This window comes from Entelurus aequoreus, linkage group LG25, assembly GCF_033978785.1.
Source record: "Entelurus aequoreus isolate RoL-2023_Sb linkage group LG25, RoL_Eaeq_v1.1, whole genome shotgun sequence".
NCBI classification, from domain to species: domain Eukaryota; kingdom Metazoa; phylum Chordata; class Actinopteri; order Syngnathiformes; family Syngnathidae; genus Entelurus; species Entelurus aequoreus.
Window position 1 is genome coordinate 9,077,740 of NC_084755.1, and position 15,568 is coordinate 9,093,307.

Here is a 15,568-nt window from a genome sequence, read left to right on the forward strand (position 1 = left end):
CGAGTGGGGGAAGAGTGGATCGTGAGATCGACAGGCGGATCGGTGCGGCGTCTTCAGTAATGCGGACGCTGTATCGATCCGTTGTGGTGAAGAAGGAGCTGAGCCGGAAGGCAAAGCTCTCAATTTACCGGTCGATCTACGTTCCCATCCTCACCTACGGTCATGAGCTTTGGGTCAGTACCTCGGAGTCTTGTTCACGAGTGAGGGAAGAGTGGATGGTGAGATCGACAGGCGGATCGGTGCGGTGTCTTCAGTAATGCGGACGCTGTATCGTTCCGTTGTGGTGAAGAAGGAGCTAAGCCGGAAGGCTAAGCTCTCAATTTACCGGTCGATCTACGTTCCCATCCTCACCTACGGTCAAGCTTTGGGTCAGTACCTCGGAGTCTTGTTCACAAGTGAGGGAAGAGTGGATCGTGAGATCGACAGGCAGATCGGTGCGGCGTCTTCAGTAATGCGGGCGCTGTATCGATCCGTTGTGGTGAAGAAGGAGCTGAGCCGGAAGGCAAAGCTCTCAATTTACCGGTCGATCTACGTTCCCATCCTCACCTACGGTCATAAGCTTTGGGTCAGTACCTCGGAGTCTTGTTCGGAAGAGTGGATCGTGAGATTGACAGGCGGATCGGTGCGGCGTCTTCAGTAATGCGGACGCTGTATCGATCCTTTGTGGTGAAGAAGGAGCTGAGCCGGAAGGCAAAGCTCTCAATTTACCGGTCGATCTACGTTCCCATCCTCACCTATGGTCATGAGCTTTGGGTTATGACCGAAAGGACAAGATCACGGGTACAAACGGCCGAAATGAGTTTCCTCCGCCGGGTGGCGGGGCTCTCCCTTAGAGATAGGGTGAGAAGCTCAAAGTAAAGCCGCTGCTCCTCCACATGGAGAGGAGCCAGATGAGGTGGTTCGGGCATCTGGTCAAAATGCCACCCGAACGCCTCCCTCTGGAGGTGTTTAGGTCACGTCTGACCTGTAGGAGGCCACGGGGAAGACCCAGGACACGTTGGGAAGACTGTCTCCCGGCTGGTTTGGGAACACCTCTGGATCCCCCGGGAGGAGCTGGACGAAGTGGCTCGGGAGATCTCGGATAAGCGGTAGTAAATGGATAAATACCGCACAGGGACATTTAATTTGAATTCAGTTTATGGTAAATACCTGTTGTGTTTGTATGGTTATTTCTTACATACTCAATGTATATATTCCGTGTAGTTTGATCTAAAAATGAATGAGGGAGTGGCAAGATGTGTGCACCAGCAGTAGTACTTCCCAAATGGGTAAAACAAAACAAACATAAAAGCTCTTTTCAAACTCTTAATGCATTATACAAAAGACATACATGAGGTGAATTCTGATTCTACAGTTGTAGAAAAAAATTAATTAACTCAAAAGACAAAACCTGGTAGCTACCAAAAAGAGTCCTTATAAAGTCACATTTGCCCTGATTGTCAGTTAAACATGGAAGTAAGGTTACTATCATTCATTGAGCAAAGGGCACAGGTTAATGTTGTATCTGAGCAGCTGGATGCGTTCAAAGTAGTCGTCGGTTAAAAAGTTCCTTTGCAGGGTAACCAGGTTGCCTTTCTGGCTGAAGAGCCTCTGGACGGGCGCCGTGGACGGCAGCGTGGTGTTGTACTTGAGGAAGAGCTGCTTCACCCTTGGGAAGTCTTGCAGGCACTCCAAGCTCTTCCCCGTTCCTTCCACGTACGAGCGGATCTCCTCCGTAACGCCCCGTTCCTGGTTGTGCGAGGAATTTTTCGCCGAGCCGTAGCTGAAAAAATCGTCCTCCGTTTCGATGGTGGACACGTTGCGGCAGGGGTTGGTCTCGGCCACGTCGGCGGGCTCCACCAGGGACGCCATCGTGGCGAGCTGGGAGCACATCTCCTCCCTCTCGGAGGCGGCCAGCCACCACAGGCGGAACTGAGGGGTGGTCGCCGTGGCAAACTTGGCCTCGCTGCTGGAGAACAACTCCCTGAACCTCACGTTGATGGCGGTCACCATGGCGCCGATGACGTCGCCAAAGTACTTTGCGGCGTCCTTGTGCTCGTTGAGCTTGTTCTTCAGACTGAGCACGGTCGGGATGACGAGGCCCAAGTAGCACTTCTGCTCCGCCTGGAAAAGCTCCAGCGCAAACGCCAGCGGGTGGAAGACGGTGACGTACTCTTTGAGGAAGTCCATCTCCTCGGGCTGCAGCCGCGTGACGTCCAAGCGCGCCGAGAGCTCCGTCAGCTCTCGCTCTGTGAGGGAGACGATCTTCTGCAGGGCGGAGTACTCCACGTTCCAGCGTACGACCGACGGAACGAACAGCGGCATCTTCTTGATCTCCTCCGCCGCCTCCATGCCGACTTGGAGATGGTGGCATTGTCTCCAAATGGAGTAGGCCTTGGACATGGTGCTGTAGTAAAGATGGCACATGGGTCCTTGTGACACGGCCTGCCAAAAGTCCTCGGTGACTATCTGCTCCAAAGTGTGTGACGCGCAGCGTTGCACCGTGGGCAGGAACAGGAGCATATCCTGCTCCGGCTCCGCTTCCAAGACGGCGCTCACGTTGTCAAACATGCCGATGTCGTCGTCGCTGTCCGTGCTGTCCACCGCAAACTCCTTGAAGACGTTGACGAAGGGGCTGGCGTTGTCGGTCACGGTGGTCTGGACTTTACTTTCAACGTTGTACGCCGAGTGGATGTCGTGGATCTTCCCCGCCAGGCTGTCGTGCGTCAACCTACCCTGCAGTCTGGCGAAGCCCAGAGCCGCAGACTTCCTCTCCAGCGAGTCTCTGTCGATCCAGTGGCACGTCATGCCGAAGAAGCTGCCGTTGTTGGCGCTCCACACGTCCGCCGTCGTGCACACGTACTGGACTGTGGCCAGTTTGGCCATCAGCTCCACGCGCATCTTGGAGAAACTCAGGTCCACCTTGGCGAACAACGTGATCCTGTCCATGGACCTGAGACCCTCGGTTAAGCCGGCGATGAGCTTCTGGAAACCCGGCTGCTCCAGCACGTGAAATGACTGACAGTCCTCCACGATGTAGTTGAAGATGAGCTGGTCGATCTTGGCTTGGTTCATGCAATTGGAGATGATCTCCGCTTTGAGCCGTTTCAGTTGACCCTGTCGACTGTCCTCGCCGTTGTACTCCTCCCGCCTCCGTCCTCTTTTGGCATCTGGCCTGGCCTCACAGCCTAAATGCGTCCTCTGAAAAACATGCAGCCTTTTTACTATTTGTTGACATAGTAACATTTTGTACACCAACGTGACTACATACTGGGTATTGTGGCCAAACAGCAAACTTTTTGTTTCATCCGACCACAGAACTTTCCTCCAGAAGGTCTTATCTTTGTCCATGTGATGTCAGATGAAACAATGTTGCTGTTTGGCCACAATACCCAGCAATATGTTTAGAGGAGAAAAGGTGAGGCCTTTAATCCCAGGAACACCACCCTACTGTCAAGCATGGTGGTGGTAGTATTATGCTCTTGGCCTGTTTTGCTGCCAATGGAACTGGTGCTTTACAGAGAGTAAATGGGACAATGAAAAAGGAGGATTACCTCCAAATTCTTCAGGACAAGCTAAAATCATCAGCCCGGAGGTTGGGTCTTGGGCGCAATTGGGTGTTCCAACAGGACAATGACTCCAAACACACATCAAAAGTGGTAAAGCAGGGGTGTCCAAACTTTTTCCACTGAGGGCCGCACATTGAAAAATCAAAGCTAGTAGGGGCCATTTTGATATTTTTATTTTAAAAACCAATACAATATATGTATAAAAAATATACATTTAGGCTTCCACTCAGGCTTGATCCCGGGGACCCCAATGTGTCATTATTCAGTATTATTATTTGTGTTACTATTCAAGTTTTTAAATCTCTAGATCAGGGGTCACCAACGCGGTGCCCGCGGGCACCAGGTAGCCCGTAAGGACCAGATGAGTAGCCCGCTGGCCTGTTCTGAAAATAGCTCACCAGTGAGCTGCCTCTATTTTTTAAATTGTATTTATTTACTAGCAAGCTGGTCTCGCTTTGCCCGACATTTTTAATTCTAAGAGAGACAAAACTCAAATAGAATTTGAAAATCCAAGAAAATATTTTAAAGACTTGGTCTTCACTTGTTTAAATAAATTCATTCATTTTTTTATTTTGCTTCTTATAACATTCAGAAAGACAATTTTAGAGAAAAATACAACCTTAAAAATGATTTTAGGATTTTTAAACACATATACCTTTTTACCTTTTAAATTCCTTCCTCTTTTTTCCTGACAATTTAAATCAATGTTCAAGTAAATTTATTTTTTTTATTGTAAAGAATAATACATGAATTTTAATTTAATTCTTCATTTTAGCTTCTGTTTTTTTGACGAATAATATTTGTGAAATATTTCTTCAAACTTATTATGATTAAAATTCAAAAAAATTATTCTGGCAAATCTAGAAAATCTGTAGAATCAAATTTAAATCTTATTTCAAAGTCTTTTGAATTTATTTTAAAATTTTTGTTCTGGAAAATCTAGAAGAAATAATGATTTGTCTTTGTTAGAAATATAGCTTGGTCCAATTTGTTATATATTCTAAAAAAGTGTAGATTGGATTTTAACCCATTTAAAACATGTCATCAAAATTCTAAAATTAATCTTAATCAGGAAAAATTACTAATAATGTTCCATAAATTATTTTTTAAATTTTTTCAAAAAGATTCGAATTAGCTAGTTTTTCTCTTCTTTTTTTCGGTTGAATTTTGAATTTTAAAGAGTCGAAATTGAAGATAAACTATGTTTCAAAATTCAATTGTCATTTTTTCGTGTTTTCTCCTCTTTTAAACCGTTCAATTAAGTGCAAATATCATTAATTATTAATAATAACAGAGTTAAAGGTAAATTAAGCAAAATTGGCTATTTCTGGCAATTTATTTAAGTGTGTATCAAACTGGTAGCCCTTCGCATTAATCAGTACCCAAGAAGTAGCTCTTGGTTTCAAAAAGGTTGGTGACCCCTGCTCTAGATCAACATTAGGTCCATCTGTCAATACAACATTTTTTAAAGATTTAAACTGTATGCTCTTTTTGTCAAAGAAAACCCTTTTTTTAATGAAAAAAACACAAAATATCCTATATTTTCACCCAATAAAATTTTTAAGTGGGATATTTGAGATTATATAATAATTGGAGCCTTAAAAAGGTCAATAACTCATAACACCATTGATTTTAATTCATTATTATTTTTTGAGCAATGACACTTAAAAACTAATCACACTAAAATTGTAGGGGATCCAAAAGGGTCTTACTCATTAAAGTGTTAAAAAATAAATTATACATTTTTTTTTTACTGTTTACACTGTTTTAACACAATAATCTCGAGATCAACTTCAGATCTATCAGTCAATTATAAGTTTTATTGTTGATGTTTTTTGTTTGTTCGTTTTAGGCCCTTCTTTAAAAAAAACATCATGTTTTTTTACATGGCAAACGCAAAATATGCAACATTTTCCCCAAAAAAATATCTCAAAAATATTTAATGTGACGTAATTGGAGCCTTGAATAGGTCAATAATTCATAATGACTTTGATTTTAATTCATTATTATTTTTTAAAGAAAGAAACAGCCTGCATGGCAGCTTAGTGTGATTACAGTAAACATTGCTATATGTTCTTCTTACATTTCACTTGTTTGCTCTTTAAATACCACTTTTAATGTTTTTTGTTTTTTTCCAATCGTATTTTTAAAATGTGCCGTGGGGCTGTTAAAAAATGACCCTGGTTGGACACCCCTGTGGTAAAGGAATGGCTAAATCAGGCTACAATTAAGGTTTTAGAATGGCCCTCTCAAAGTCCTGACTTATATGTGTGGACAATGCTGAAGAAACAAGTCCATGTCAGAAAACCCAACAAATTTAGCTGAACTGCACCAATTTTGTCAAGAGGAGTGGTCCAAAATTCAAGCAGAAGCTTGTGGATGGCTACCAAAAGCGCCTTCTTGCAGTGAAACTTGCCAAGGGACATGTAAGCAAATATTAACATTGCTGTATGTATACTTTTGACCCAGCACATTTGCTCACATTTTCAGTAGACCCATAATAAATTCATAAAAGAACCAAACTTCATGAATTATTTTTTGTGACCCGCGGGCCGTACGTTTGACACCCCTGTTAGACACATTAAATCTTGGCGAGGCGTGCAGTAATTACCACTGATCCCAATACTTTTACTGTAATTAATAGGAACATTATTCAACGTTTAACACAAGTGTAAGCCATTTTTCTGAGATAATTATTTTGGATGTGACGCACAGCGCTGTTATTGTTCAAAGGCGGAAAGGTGAATGGTAGGAAAAAGAGAGTTTCTGCCTCATCTTACCAGACCCTCGGTTACAATAGTTTACAATTTGGGATGAGAAGCATCACTCTACACTGATAGTAGCTCTTTACTCTGTTGATCACATACCTTTCATGTCACAGAGGGAAAAAGTCCACCCTTTTGGGTAGTTTTAATAAAAACTGTCCTCTCGCAAGATAACTCTGCTTCATTTTTATTTAAAAAAACTCACATACGCACCAAATATTTGGATTTGGTCTGGCTTTTGGAATTAAGTCTGCGCATATGCAATAGTTTGCCAAAAACCAGTACGATGAATTATTTAGTCTTCCCATTACAGGAAGCGCACTGCAAAATAAAAAGAGATGTCAAAGTGATATAAAAGATGAGATTTTAGGTAAAAATACTAAACTAGTAATTTTAGGGGTATTTTATTTTAATTTAATTATTTTATTTTGCACTATATTAATGTATATTATGCGTTGTCAACTTTGTACCTTTTGTCATTGCCTGAAATAAATGAATAAAATGAAAAAAAAAAAAAAAAGTTAAATTATCTGTCCATGCAGCTAGTTAATTTGACTTGATAAGACATCCTAAACCAGACCTGGGCAAATTAAGGCCCGGGGGCCACATGCGGCCCGTTAAGCTTTTCAATCTGGCCCGCCGGACATTCCCAAATATATTTTTTTAGATGTTTAAGATGGAAAGTGTAGCTGCCATTATGATGTGCAGTCATGTTTTCTAATGACCGGAAGTCTTCAACTATACTAAGTCTTTCAATGCTTGGAATCTGCACTTATGGCTGATATACCCATTACTATGGTAATCTAATTAGTTACTATGAAAATCTAATTAGTTACTATGGTAATCTAATTAGTTACTATGATAATCTAATTAGTTACTATGGTAATCTAATTAGTTACTATGGTAATCGACGTCACAGCAGCTCAGACGAGGCACCAAGCAGTGTGGGCGGGAAGCGTTTCCACAGACGCGGAAGGAGATTTTCACAACAAAGTTCTAAAGCTTAGTGATATATCAGACGTATCAGATTGTAGGTGGGTTTGTTTTGTACCCTTCGCGTTCATATTTCACTGTTTCTTGCATTTTTGTTGCGTTTCAGTTGATTGTAAAATATGTCGATCGAAAGGGGGTGTGACGTTCATATGTTGTCAATATTCAGTGTTTTATCCTTCATAGAAAAATGTAAAATTCCATTACGTTTTTTAAGGCGGTCTGTCATAACGTTTTTAGCATTCAATCAGACATTATTGTGAGGTTTTGTATTAGTGTTCCTAAAAATAGATATACCGGCCCCTAGACACATTTTTTTCTCTAAATGTGGCCCCCCCAAGTCAAAATAATTGCCCAGACCTGTCCTAAACTAAGGTATGTACAGTAAAGGCCAAACGTTTGGACACCTATTTCTTTATTTTCATGACTATTTACATTGTAGATTGTCCCTGAAGGCATCACAACTATGACTGAACACACGTGGAGTTATGTACCGTATTTTTCGGAGTATAAGTCGCACTGGAGTATAAGTCGCACCGGCCGAAAATGCATTATAAAGAAGGAAAAAAACATATATAAGTCGCACTGGAGTATAAGTCGCATTTTTTGGGGAAATGTATTTGATAAAACCCAACACCAAGAATAAACATTAGAAAGGCAATTTAAAATAAATAAAGAATAGTGAACAACAGGCTGAATAAGTGTACGTTATATGAGGCATAAATAACCAACTGAGAACGTGCCTGGTATGTTAACGTAACATATTATGGTAAGAGTCATTCAAATAACTATAACATATAGAACATGCTATACGTTTACCAAACAATCTGTCACTCCTAATCGCTAAATCCCATGAAATCTTATACGTCTAGTCTCTTTCGGGAATGAGCTAAATAATATTATTCGATATTTTACGCTTATGTGTTAATAATTTCACACATAAGTCGCTCCTGAGTATAAGTCGCACCCCCGGCCAAACTATGAAAAAAAACTGCGACTTATAGTCCGAAAAATACGGTAGTTAACAAAAAAAAAAGGTGAAATAACTGAAAACATGTTTTATATCAGGGCCGTCCCGTGGCATAGGCCGTATAGGCAAATGCTAAGGGCGCCGCCCATCAGGAGGCGCCACACCAGTGCCACTAATGTTGGAGGGAAAAAAAAAAAAAAAAAGTTGGTACTATTATTTTTAAATACAAAAAATAATCCCACGTTAATTTAAATGCAAAGTAAAGCCTATTTAATAGAAATATTATTTGTTACAACCTTACGCCCACCCCCCTCCCCCCGCACGGTAGGCCCCCTCCCTTCCCGTATCATGACTCCTTTTGGACGTCACCACATCAAAAAATCAACACAAGATGTCAAAACGGCCAAAACTGTCAGGTGCCCAGGGAAGAAAAAAGAGAAAAGAAGAGGAGAAACGAGAAAAAGACAGAGGTAGCAGGTAGGTAACGTTAGCCTACATGAAATTATTTGTCTGTTACAGAATGTGATAGTAACTTGGCTTTTTAGCATTAAGCTAATGTTACATGATTCGGCAATTGCTAATCAACAAATAGCTAGTTCTGTTTTAACGTCGGGTTAATATTGTGGAGGGGGCTAAGTTGTTATGGAAAATAAGAATGTAACGTTAGGTAATTACAGTACTCCCTGGTGTACAGTAATTTGTAAGTCATTATAGTTAATGCAATATTAAAAAGCACAAATAGAGAACTCTGTAGGATCCCCTTTTTTTGTAATATAGTTGTTAAAGTCATACTCGTTTGATTGATTGATTGGTTTGTTACAGAATGTGATAGTAACCTGGCTTTTTAGCATTAAGCTAATGTTACATGATTCGTTGGTTTGATATCTTGTTTTGTGCAGTGCCTTATTTATATTGTATTTTTAATTTATTTTAAGCAACTTGTTGACACGTTTTATTTTGTTTATGTATGTAAAAAGTATTGTATTTCATATATTCATTTTTTATTTTTTGTATTCATTTATTCATTCATATTTTTTGTATCTTGTTAACTATTCTGATTGTTAATTTGCTTTCTTTAAGTAAAAAAAAAGGTCAAAGACAAAGCTATTCGGCTTCTTGTGAGTATATACACTTCACTGCCGATGTGGGGGGGGGCACCTAAAATCTTGCCTAGAGCGCCAGATTGGTTAGGGCCGGGCCTGTTTTATATTCTAGTTTCTTCAAAATAGCCACCCTTTGCTTGGCACGCCGCGCCAAGGGGTCGGAATTGGGGGTTGAACCACCAAAAACTAAATTCCCCGAGCGTCACCGCCACTGCTCTCCTCATCTACTAGGGTGTGGGTGGGTCAAATGCAGAGTGTAATTTTACCGCCACATGACTATTTATTTTCACAATTGTATCATGTTTAAATAAAAAATAAGACAAAATATAATTACCGTATTTTCCGCACCATAAGCCGCACCTAAAAAACAAAATTTTTCTCAAACGCTGACAGTGCGGCTAATAACCCGGTGCGCCTTATATATGGATTAATATTCATATTTATTTTCATAAAGTTTAGGTCTCGCAACTACGGTAAACAGCCGCCATCTTTTTTCCCCGTAGAAGAGGAAGCGCTTCTTCTTCTACGGTAAGCAACCGCCTCCATAGAAGAGGAAGCGCTTCTTCTTCTACTGTAAGCAACCGCCAAGGTGAGCACCCGCCCCCGTAGAAGAAGAAGCGCGCGGATATTACGTTTCATTTCATTTGTGTGTTTCTGTAAAGACCACAAAATGTCTCCTACTAAGAGACACGCGTACAAGGTTCCACTGACTTTTGATCTTCATGTGAACCGCACTGTGGATACAACGGGAACACGTACGGTGAATATTCGCACCACAGGGAATGAGGAAGTTATGACTATGACTGCATGTGCGTCCACATCACAGATGGTGTCAAAAAACAAGTGAAGCACACCGAAGAAGAAGAATTCGAGGGATTTGTGGATGAGTAATAACTTCAGAAAGTGAGCTTTAAATGTTTATTTTGTGTGTTGTGTGACACTAACGTATGAGCAACGTTGAGTTATTGATGTTGCTATTGCTCTGCACTATTTTGAGTGTTACTATTTTTGTGATTGCACATTTGCACATTACATTTTGGGAGTGAACAGCGTTGTTAGAACGCTGGTTTGTGATATATTATTAAAGTTTGACTGACCTATCTGACTGTTTTTGTTGACATTCCCTTTAGCGTAGCGTAGGTGCGGCTAATAACACGGGGCGGCTAATAGGTAAACAAAGTTTTGAAATATGCCATTCATTGAAGGTGCGGCTTACAACACGGGGCGGCTTATGGTGCGGAAAATACGGTATTCATGCTAAAATTAAGATTGTGATGTAAAGTCAATGGCTACAAAATAAGTAAATAATAGATATGTCCGATAATATTGGCCGATAAATGCTTTAAAATGTAATATCGGAAATTATCGGTATCGTTTTGTTTTTTATCGGTATCGTTTTTTAACTAAATCAACATAAAAAACACAAGATACACTTACAGTTAGTGCACCAAACCAAAAAACCTCCCTCCCCCCATTTACACTCATTCACACAAAAGGGTTGTTATTAATATTCTGGTTCCTACATTATATATCAATATATATCAATACAGTCTGCAAGGGATACAGTCCGTAAGCACACATGATTGTGCGTGCTGCTGGTCCACTAATAGTACTAACCTTTAACAGTTAATTGTACTCATTTTCATTAATTACTAGTTTCTATGTAACTGTTTTTATATTGTTTTACTTTCTTTTTATTCAAGAAAATGTTTTTAATTTATTTATCTTATTTTATTAATTTTCTTTTAAAAGTACCTCATCTTCACCATACCTGGTTGTCCAAATTAGGCATAATAATGTGTTAATTCCACGACTGTATATATAATAATAATACCTGGGATTTATATAGCGCTTTTCTAAGTACCCAAAGTCGCTTTACATGTTAAAAACCCATCATTCATTCACACCTGGTGGTGGTAAGCTACTTTCGTAGCCACAGCTGCCCTGGGGTAGACTGACGGAAGCGAGGCTGCCAATTTGCGCCTACGGCCCCTCCGACCACCACCTATCATTCATTCAACATTCATTCACCGGTGTGAGTGGCACCGGGGGCAAGGGTGAAGTGTCCTGCCCAAGGACACAACGGCATGGTAAGAGGCGGGGAGCGAACCTGCAACCCTCAGGTTTCTGACACGGGCACTCTACCCATTACGCCAGGGGTCACCAACCTTTTTGAAACCAAGAGCTACTTCTTGGGTACTGATTAATGCGAAGGGCTACCAGTTTGATACACACTTAAATAAATTGCCAGAAATGGCCAATTTGCTCAATTTACCTTTAACTCTATGTTATTATTAATAATTAATGATATTTACACTTAATTGAACGGTTTAAAAGAGGAGAAAACACACAAAAAAATGACAATTACATTTTGAAACATAGTTTATCTTCAATTTCGACTCTTTAAAATTCAACCGAAAAAAAAAAGAGAAAAACTAGCTTATTTGAATCTTTTTGAAAAACATTTCATAAATATTCTTCGTCGAAAAAACAGAAACTAAAATGAAGAATTAAATTAAAATGTATTTATTATTCTTTACAATAAAACAATTTTTTTTACTTGAACATTGATTTAAATTGTCAGGAAAGAAGAGGAAGGAATCTAAAAGGTAAAAAGGTATATGTGTTTAAAAATCCTAAAATCATTTTTAAGGTTGTATTTTTTTCTCTAAAATTGTCTTTCTGAAAGTTATAAGAAGCAAAGTAAAAAAATGAATGAATTTATTTAAACAAGTGAAGACCAAGTCTTTAAAATATTTTCTTGGATTTTCAAATTCTATTGAGTTTTGTCTCTCTTATAATTAAAAATGTCGAGCAAAGCGAGACCTGCTTGCTAGTAAATAAATAAAATTTAAAAAATAGAGGCAGCTCACTGGTAAGTGCTGCTATTTGAGCTATTTTTAGAACAGGCCAGCGGGCTACTCATCTGGTCCTTACGGGCTACCTGGTGCCCGCGGGCACCGCGTTGGTGACCCCTGCACTACGCCATGCCGCCCCTAAATCTATATATAATATATCGGCAGGGGTGCCGAAAAGGGGGGGGTAAAGGAGACGGATTCTAGGGGCCCATGATGGAGGGGGGCCCAGAGAGGCCCCTAATGATGATGAAATTATAATGTTGCCGCTGTGTTGGGGGCCCTGTAAAGATTCTTTTCAGGGGGCCCAAAATCCCTAGCGGCGCCCCTGTATATCGGTATCGGTAATTAAAGAGTTGGACAATATCGGGATATCGGCAAAAAGCCATTATCGGACATTGTTGTGATGCATTAAACAATGTTTAATGCATCACAACAAAATTAGGCATATTGATGTGTTAATTCCACGACTGTATATATCGGTATCGGTAGTTAAGAGTTGGACAATATCGGCAAAAAAGCCATTATCGGACATCTCTAATTGTAATGTAAAGTCAATGGCTACAAAAACAAGTAAATAGCTATTAGACATTTTAAATTGTGGCAAAAGTTGTGCCACACACACAAAAATTACTCCAGGAGCAGAACTTTGTTTAAAAAAAAAAAAAGTTATATATATATAAAGATACATATGTGCCCCCACCCCCTTGTTAACCTCATTGTTTACGCCTCTGCGTGCAGATTCGTGTAGTTTCCTCACAACGCCCTACAATAGTCCGTCTTCAACACACGCCGAGTTGCAAAGTTGACCAAAAAAAAAACGGACTTTGACTCACGTCCAAATGCTTCTTGAGGTTGGAGGTGGACGTCTTGGAGGTGGACAGCAGGTTGACCCGCGGCAGACACAGATTACATTGCACGATGATATTCTTCCCTTGATCTGCCTTGTACGTGAAATGGTGGCGATAACGCCAAGTGTGCATGGCCGACTTAGTCTCCCCGCAGCTTTCATTTTGCGAGGCGTCCATCGGACGGAGCCTGAATATCCGCTAAAATGACCTGGAAGGACGCTGCGGGTCGTAATCCAATTTTAAGTAATCGCGATTACACGTAAAAGTAACGACGGTGGAGGCCAAATCCTCATGGAGGAAGAAAAAGGGGGCTGGCCTTTGTTGGGTGACGTCACAGAATTGAAATGCGCATGCGCGCGTTGAAAGACCTATGTGGCGCCACTGCGCAGGCGCGGTTCTTTTCCGAAGCCACCGCAGTGAGTTGGCGACACCTGCTGGACAAACAAATTGTCACACTTTTCTATGATTTTTTTTTGGAAACGAGTACCAATTTATTTCAACAAAACATTTTAAAGCAGGAGTGTCAAAATCATTTTAGCTCATGGAGGAAAATGTGTGCACACGCGGGCCGGACTATTAAAAATCATGGCATTAAAACTAAAAAATAAAGCAAAATTCAGATTGTTTTCTTTGTCTTACTGGACTATTAAAAATCATGGCATTAAAACAAAAAAAATAAAGAACTTCAGATAGTTTTCTACGGAGCCCCTAAAGGGACATGGGGGAAAAAATTGTTTTTCTAATTTTTAATTTATTTTTTTAGACATGTCTCTCGTGCGCACGAGAAACTTTTTATAAAGTTATAAAAAAACAAAAACGCACGAGATACATGTCTAAAAAACTAAACAACAAATTATAAAATTTTATTTTTAAATTTTTATAACTTTATAAAAAGTTTCTTGTGCGCACGAAAAACTTTCTAAGTCTAAAAAAAAAAAAAAATTATAAACATTTTTTTCCCCCCATGTCCCTTTAGGGGCTCCGTAGTTTTCTTTATCTTACTGGACTATTAAAAATCATGGCATTAAATTAAAAAAATAAAGAAAAATTCAGATTGTTTTCTTTGTCTTACTGGACTATTAAAAATCATGGCATTAAATTAAAAAAATAAAGAAAAATTCAGATTGTTTTCTTTGTCTTACTGGACTATTAAAAATCATGGCATAAAAACTAAAAAGTAAAGAAAAATTCAGATTGTTTTTTTTTGTCTTACTGGACTATTAAAAATCATGGCATTAAAACTAAAAAATAAAGACAACTTCAGATTATATCTTTGTTTTACTGGACTATTAAAAATCATGGCATTAAAACTAAAAAATAAAGACAACTTCAGATTGTTTTCTTTGTCTTACTGGACTATTAAAAATCATGGCATTAAAACAAAAAAAAATAAAGAAAACTTCAGATTGTTTTCTACGGAGCCCCTAAAGGGACATGGGGGAAAAAATTGTTTTTATAATTTTTAAATTATTTTTTTAGACATGTATCTCGTGCGCACGAGAAACTTTTTATAAAGTTATAAAAAAACAAAAACGCACGAGATACATGTCTAAAAAACAAAACAACAAATTATAAAATTTTATTTTTTAATTTTTATAACTTTATAAAAAGTTTCTCATGCGCACGAAAAACTTTCTAAGTCTAAAAAAAAAAAAAAATTATAAACACTTTTTTCCCCCCATGTCCCTTTAGGGGCTCCGTAGTTTTCTTTATCTTACTGGACTATTAAAAATCATGGCATTAAATTAAAAAAATAAAGAAAAATTCAGATTGTTTTCTTTGTCTTACTGGACTATTAAAAATCATGGCATTAAAACTAAAAAGTAAAGAAAAATTCAGATTGTTTTTTTTTGTCTTACTGGACTATTAAAAATCATGGCATTAAAACAAAAAAATAAAGACAACTTCAGATTGTTTTCTTTGTCTTACTGGACTATTAAAAATCATGGCATTAAAACAAAAAAAAATAAAGAAAACTTCAGATTGTTTTCTACGGAGCCCCTAAAGGGACATGGGGGAAAAAAATTGTTTTTATAATTTTTAATTAATTTTTTTAGACATGTAGCTCGTGCGCACGAGAAACTTTTTATAAAGTTATAAAAAAACAAAAACGCACGAGATACATGTCTAAAAAACAAAACAACAAATTATAAAATTTAATTTTTTAATTTTTATAACTTTATAAAAAGTTTCTTGTGCGCACGAAAAACTTTCTATGTCTAAAAAAAAAAAAAAAATTATAAACATTTTTTTCCCCCATGTCCCTTTAGGGGCTCCGTAGTTTTCTTTATCTTACTGGATTATTAAAAATCATGGCATTAAATTAAAAAAATAAAGAAAAATTCAGATTGTTTTCTTTGTCTTACTGGACTATTAAAAATCATGGCATTAAATTAAAAAAAAAAATAAAAATTCAGATTGTTTTCTTTGTCTTACTGGACTATTAAAAATCATGGCATTAAAACTAAAAAATAAAGACAACTTCA

At 38.8% G+C, this 15,568-nt stretch overlaps 1 protein-coding gene across 1 annotated transcript; it reads right to left on the bottom strand.

Annotated features, from left to right (window-relative positions):
* Nucleotides 1-698: 698 nt before the first annotated feature.
* LOC133642899 (uncharacterized) lies at nt 699-13,407 on the bottom strand. Its single transcript, XM_062037314.1, has 2 exons — nt 13,068-13,407; nt 699-3,180 (listed from the first exon to the last, which is right to left on the bottom strand). Exons 1-2 carry the CDS (start codon nt 13,257-13,259, stop codon nt 1,468-1,470), a joined length of 1,905 nt encoding a protein of 634 aa, XP_061893298.1. The 5' UTR covers nt 13,260-13,407; the 3' UTR covers nt 699-1,467.
* Between the last annotated feature and the right edge of the window lie 2,161 nt (nt 13,408-15,568).

Coding starts and splice junctions, on each gene's coding strand:
- LOC133642899 (XM_062037314.1), bottom strand. CDS start 13,259: ATGGACGCCTCGCAAAATGAAAGCTGCGGGGAGACTAAGTCGGCCATG. Junction 3,181..13,067: donor ACCTCAAGAAGCATTTGGAC/GTGAGTCAAAGT, acceptor CATGTTTTTCAG/AGGACGCATTTAGGCTGTGA.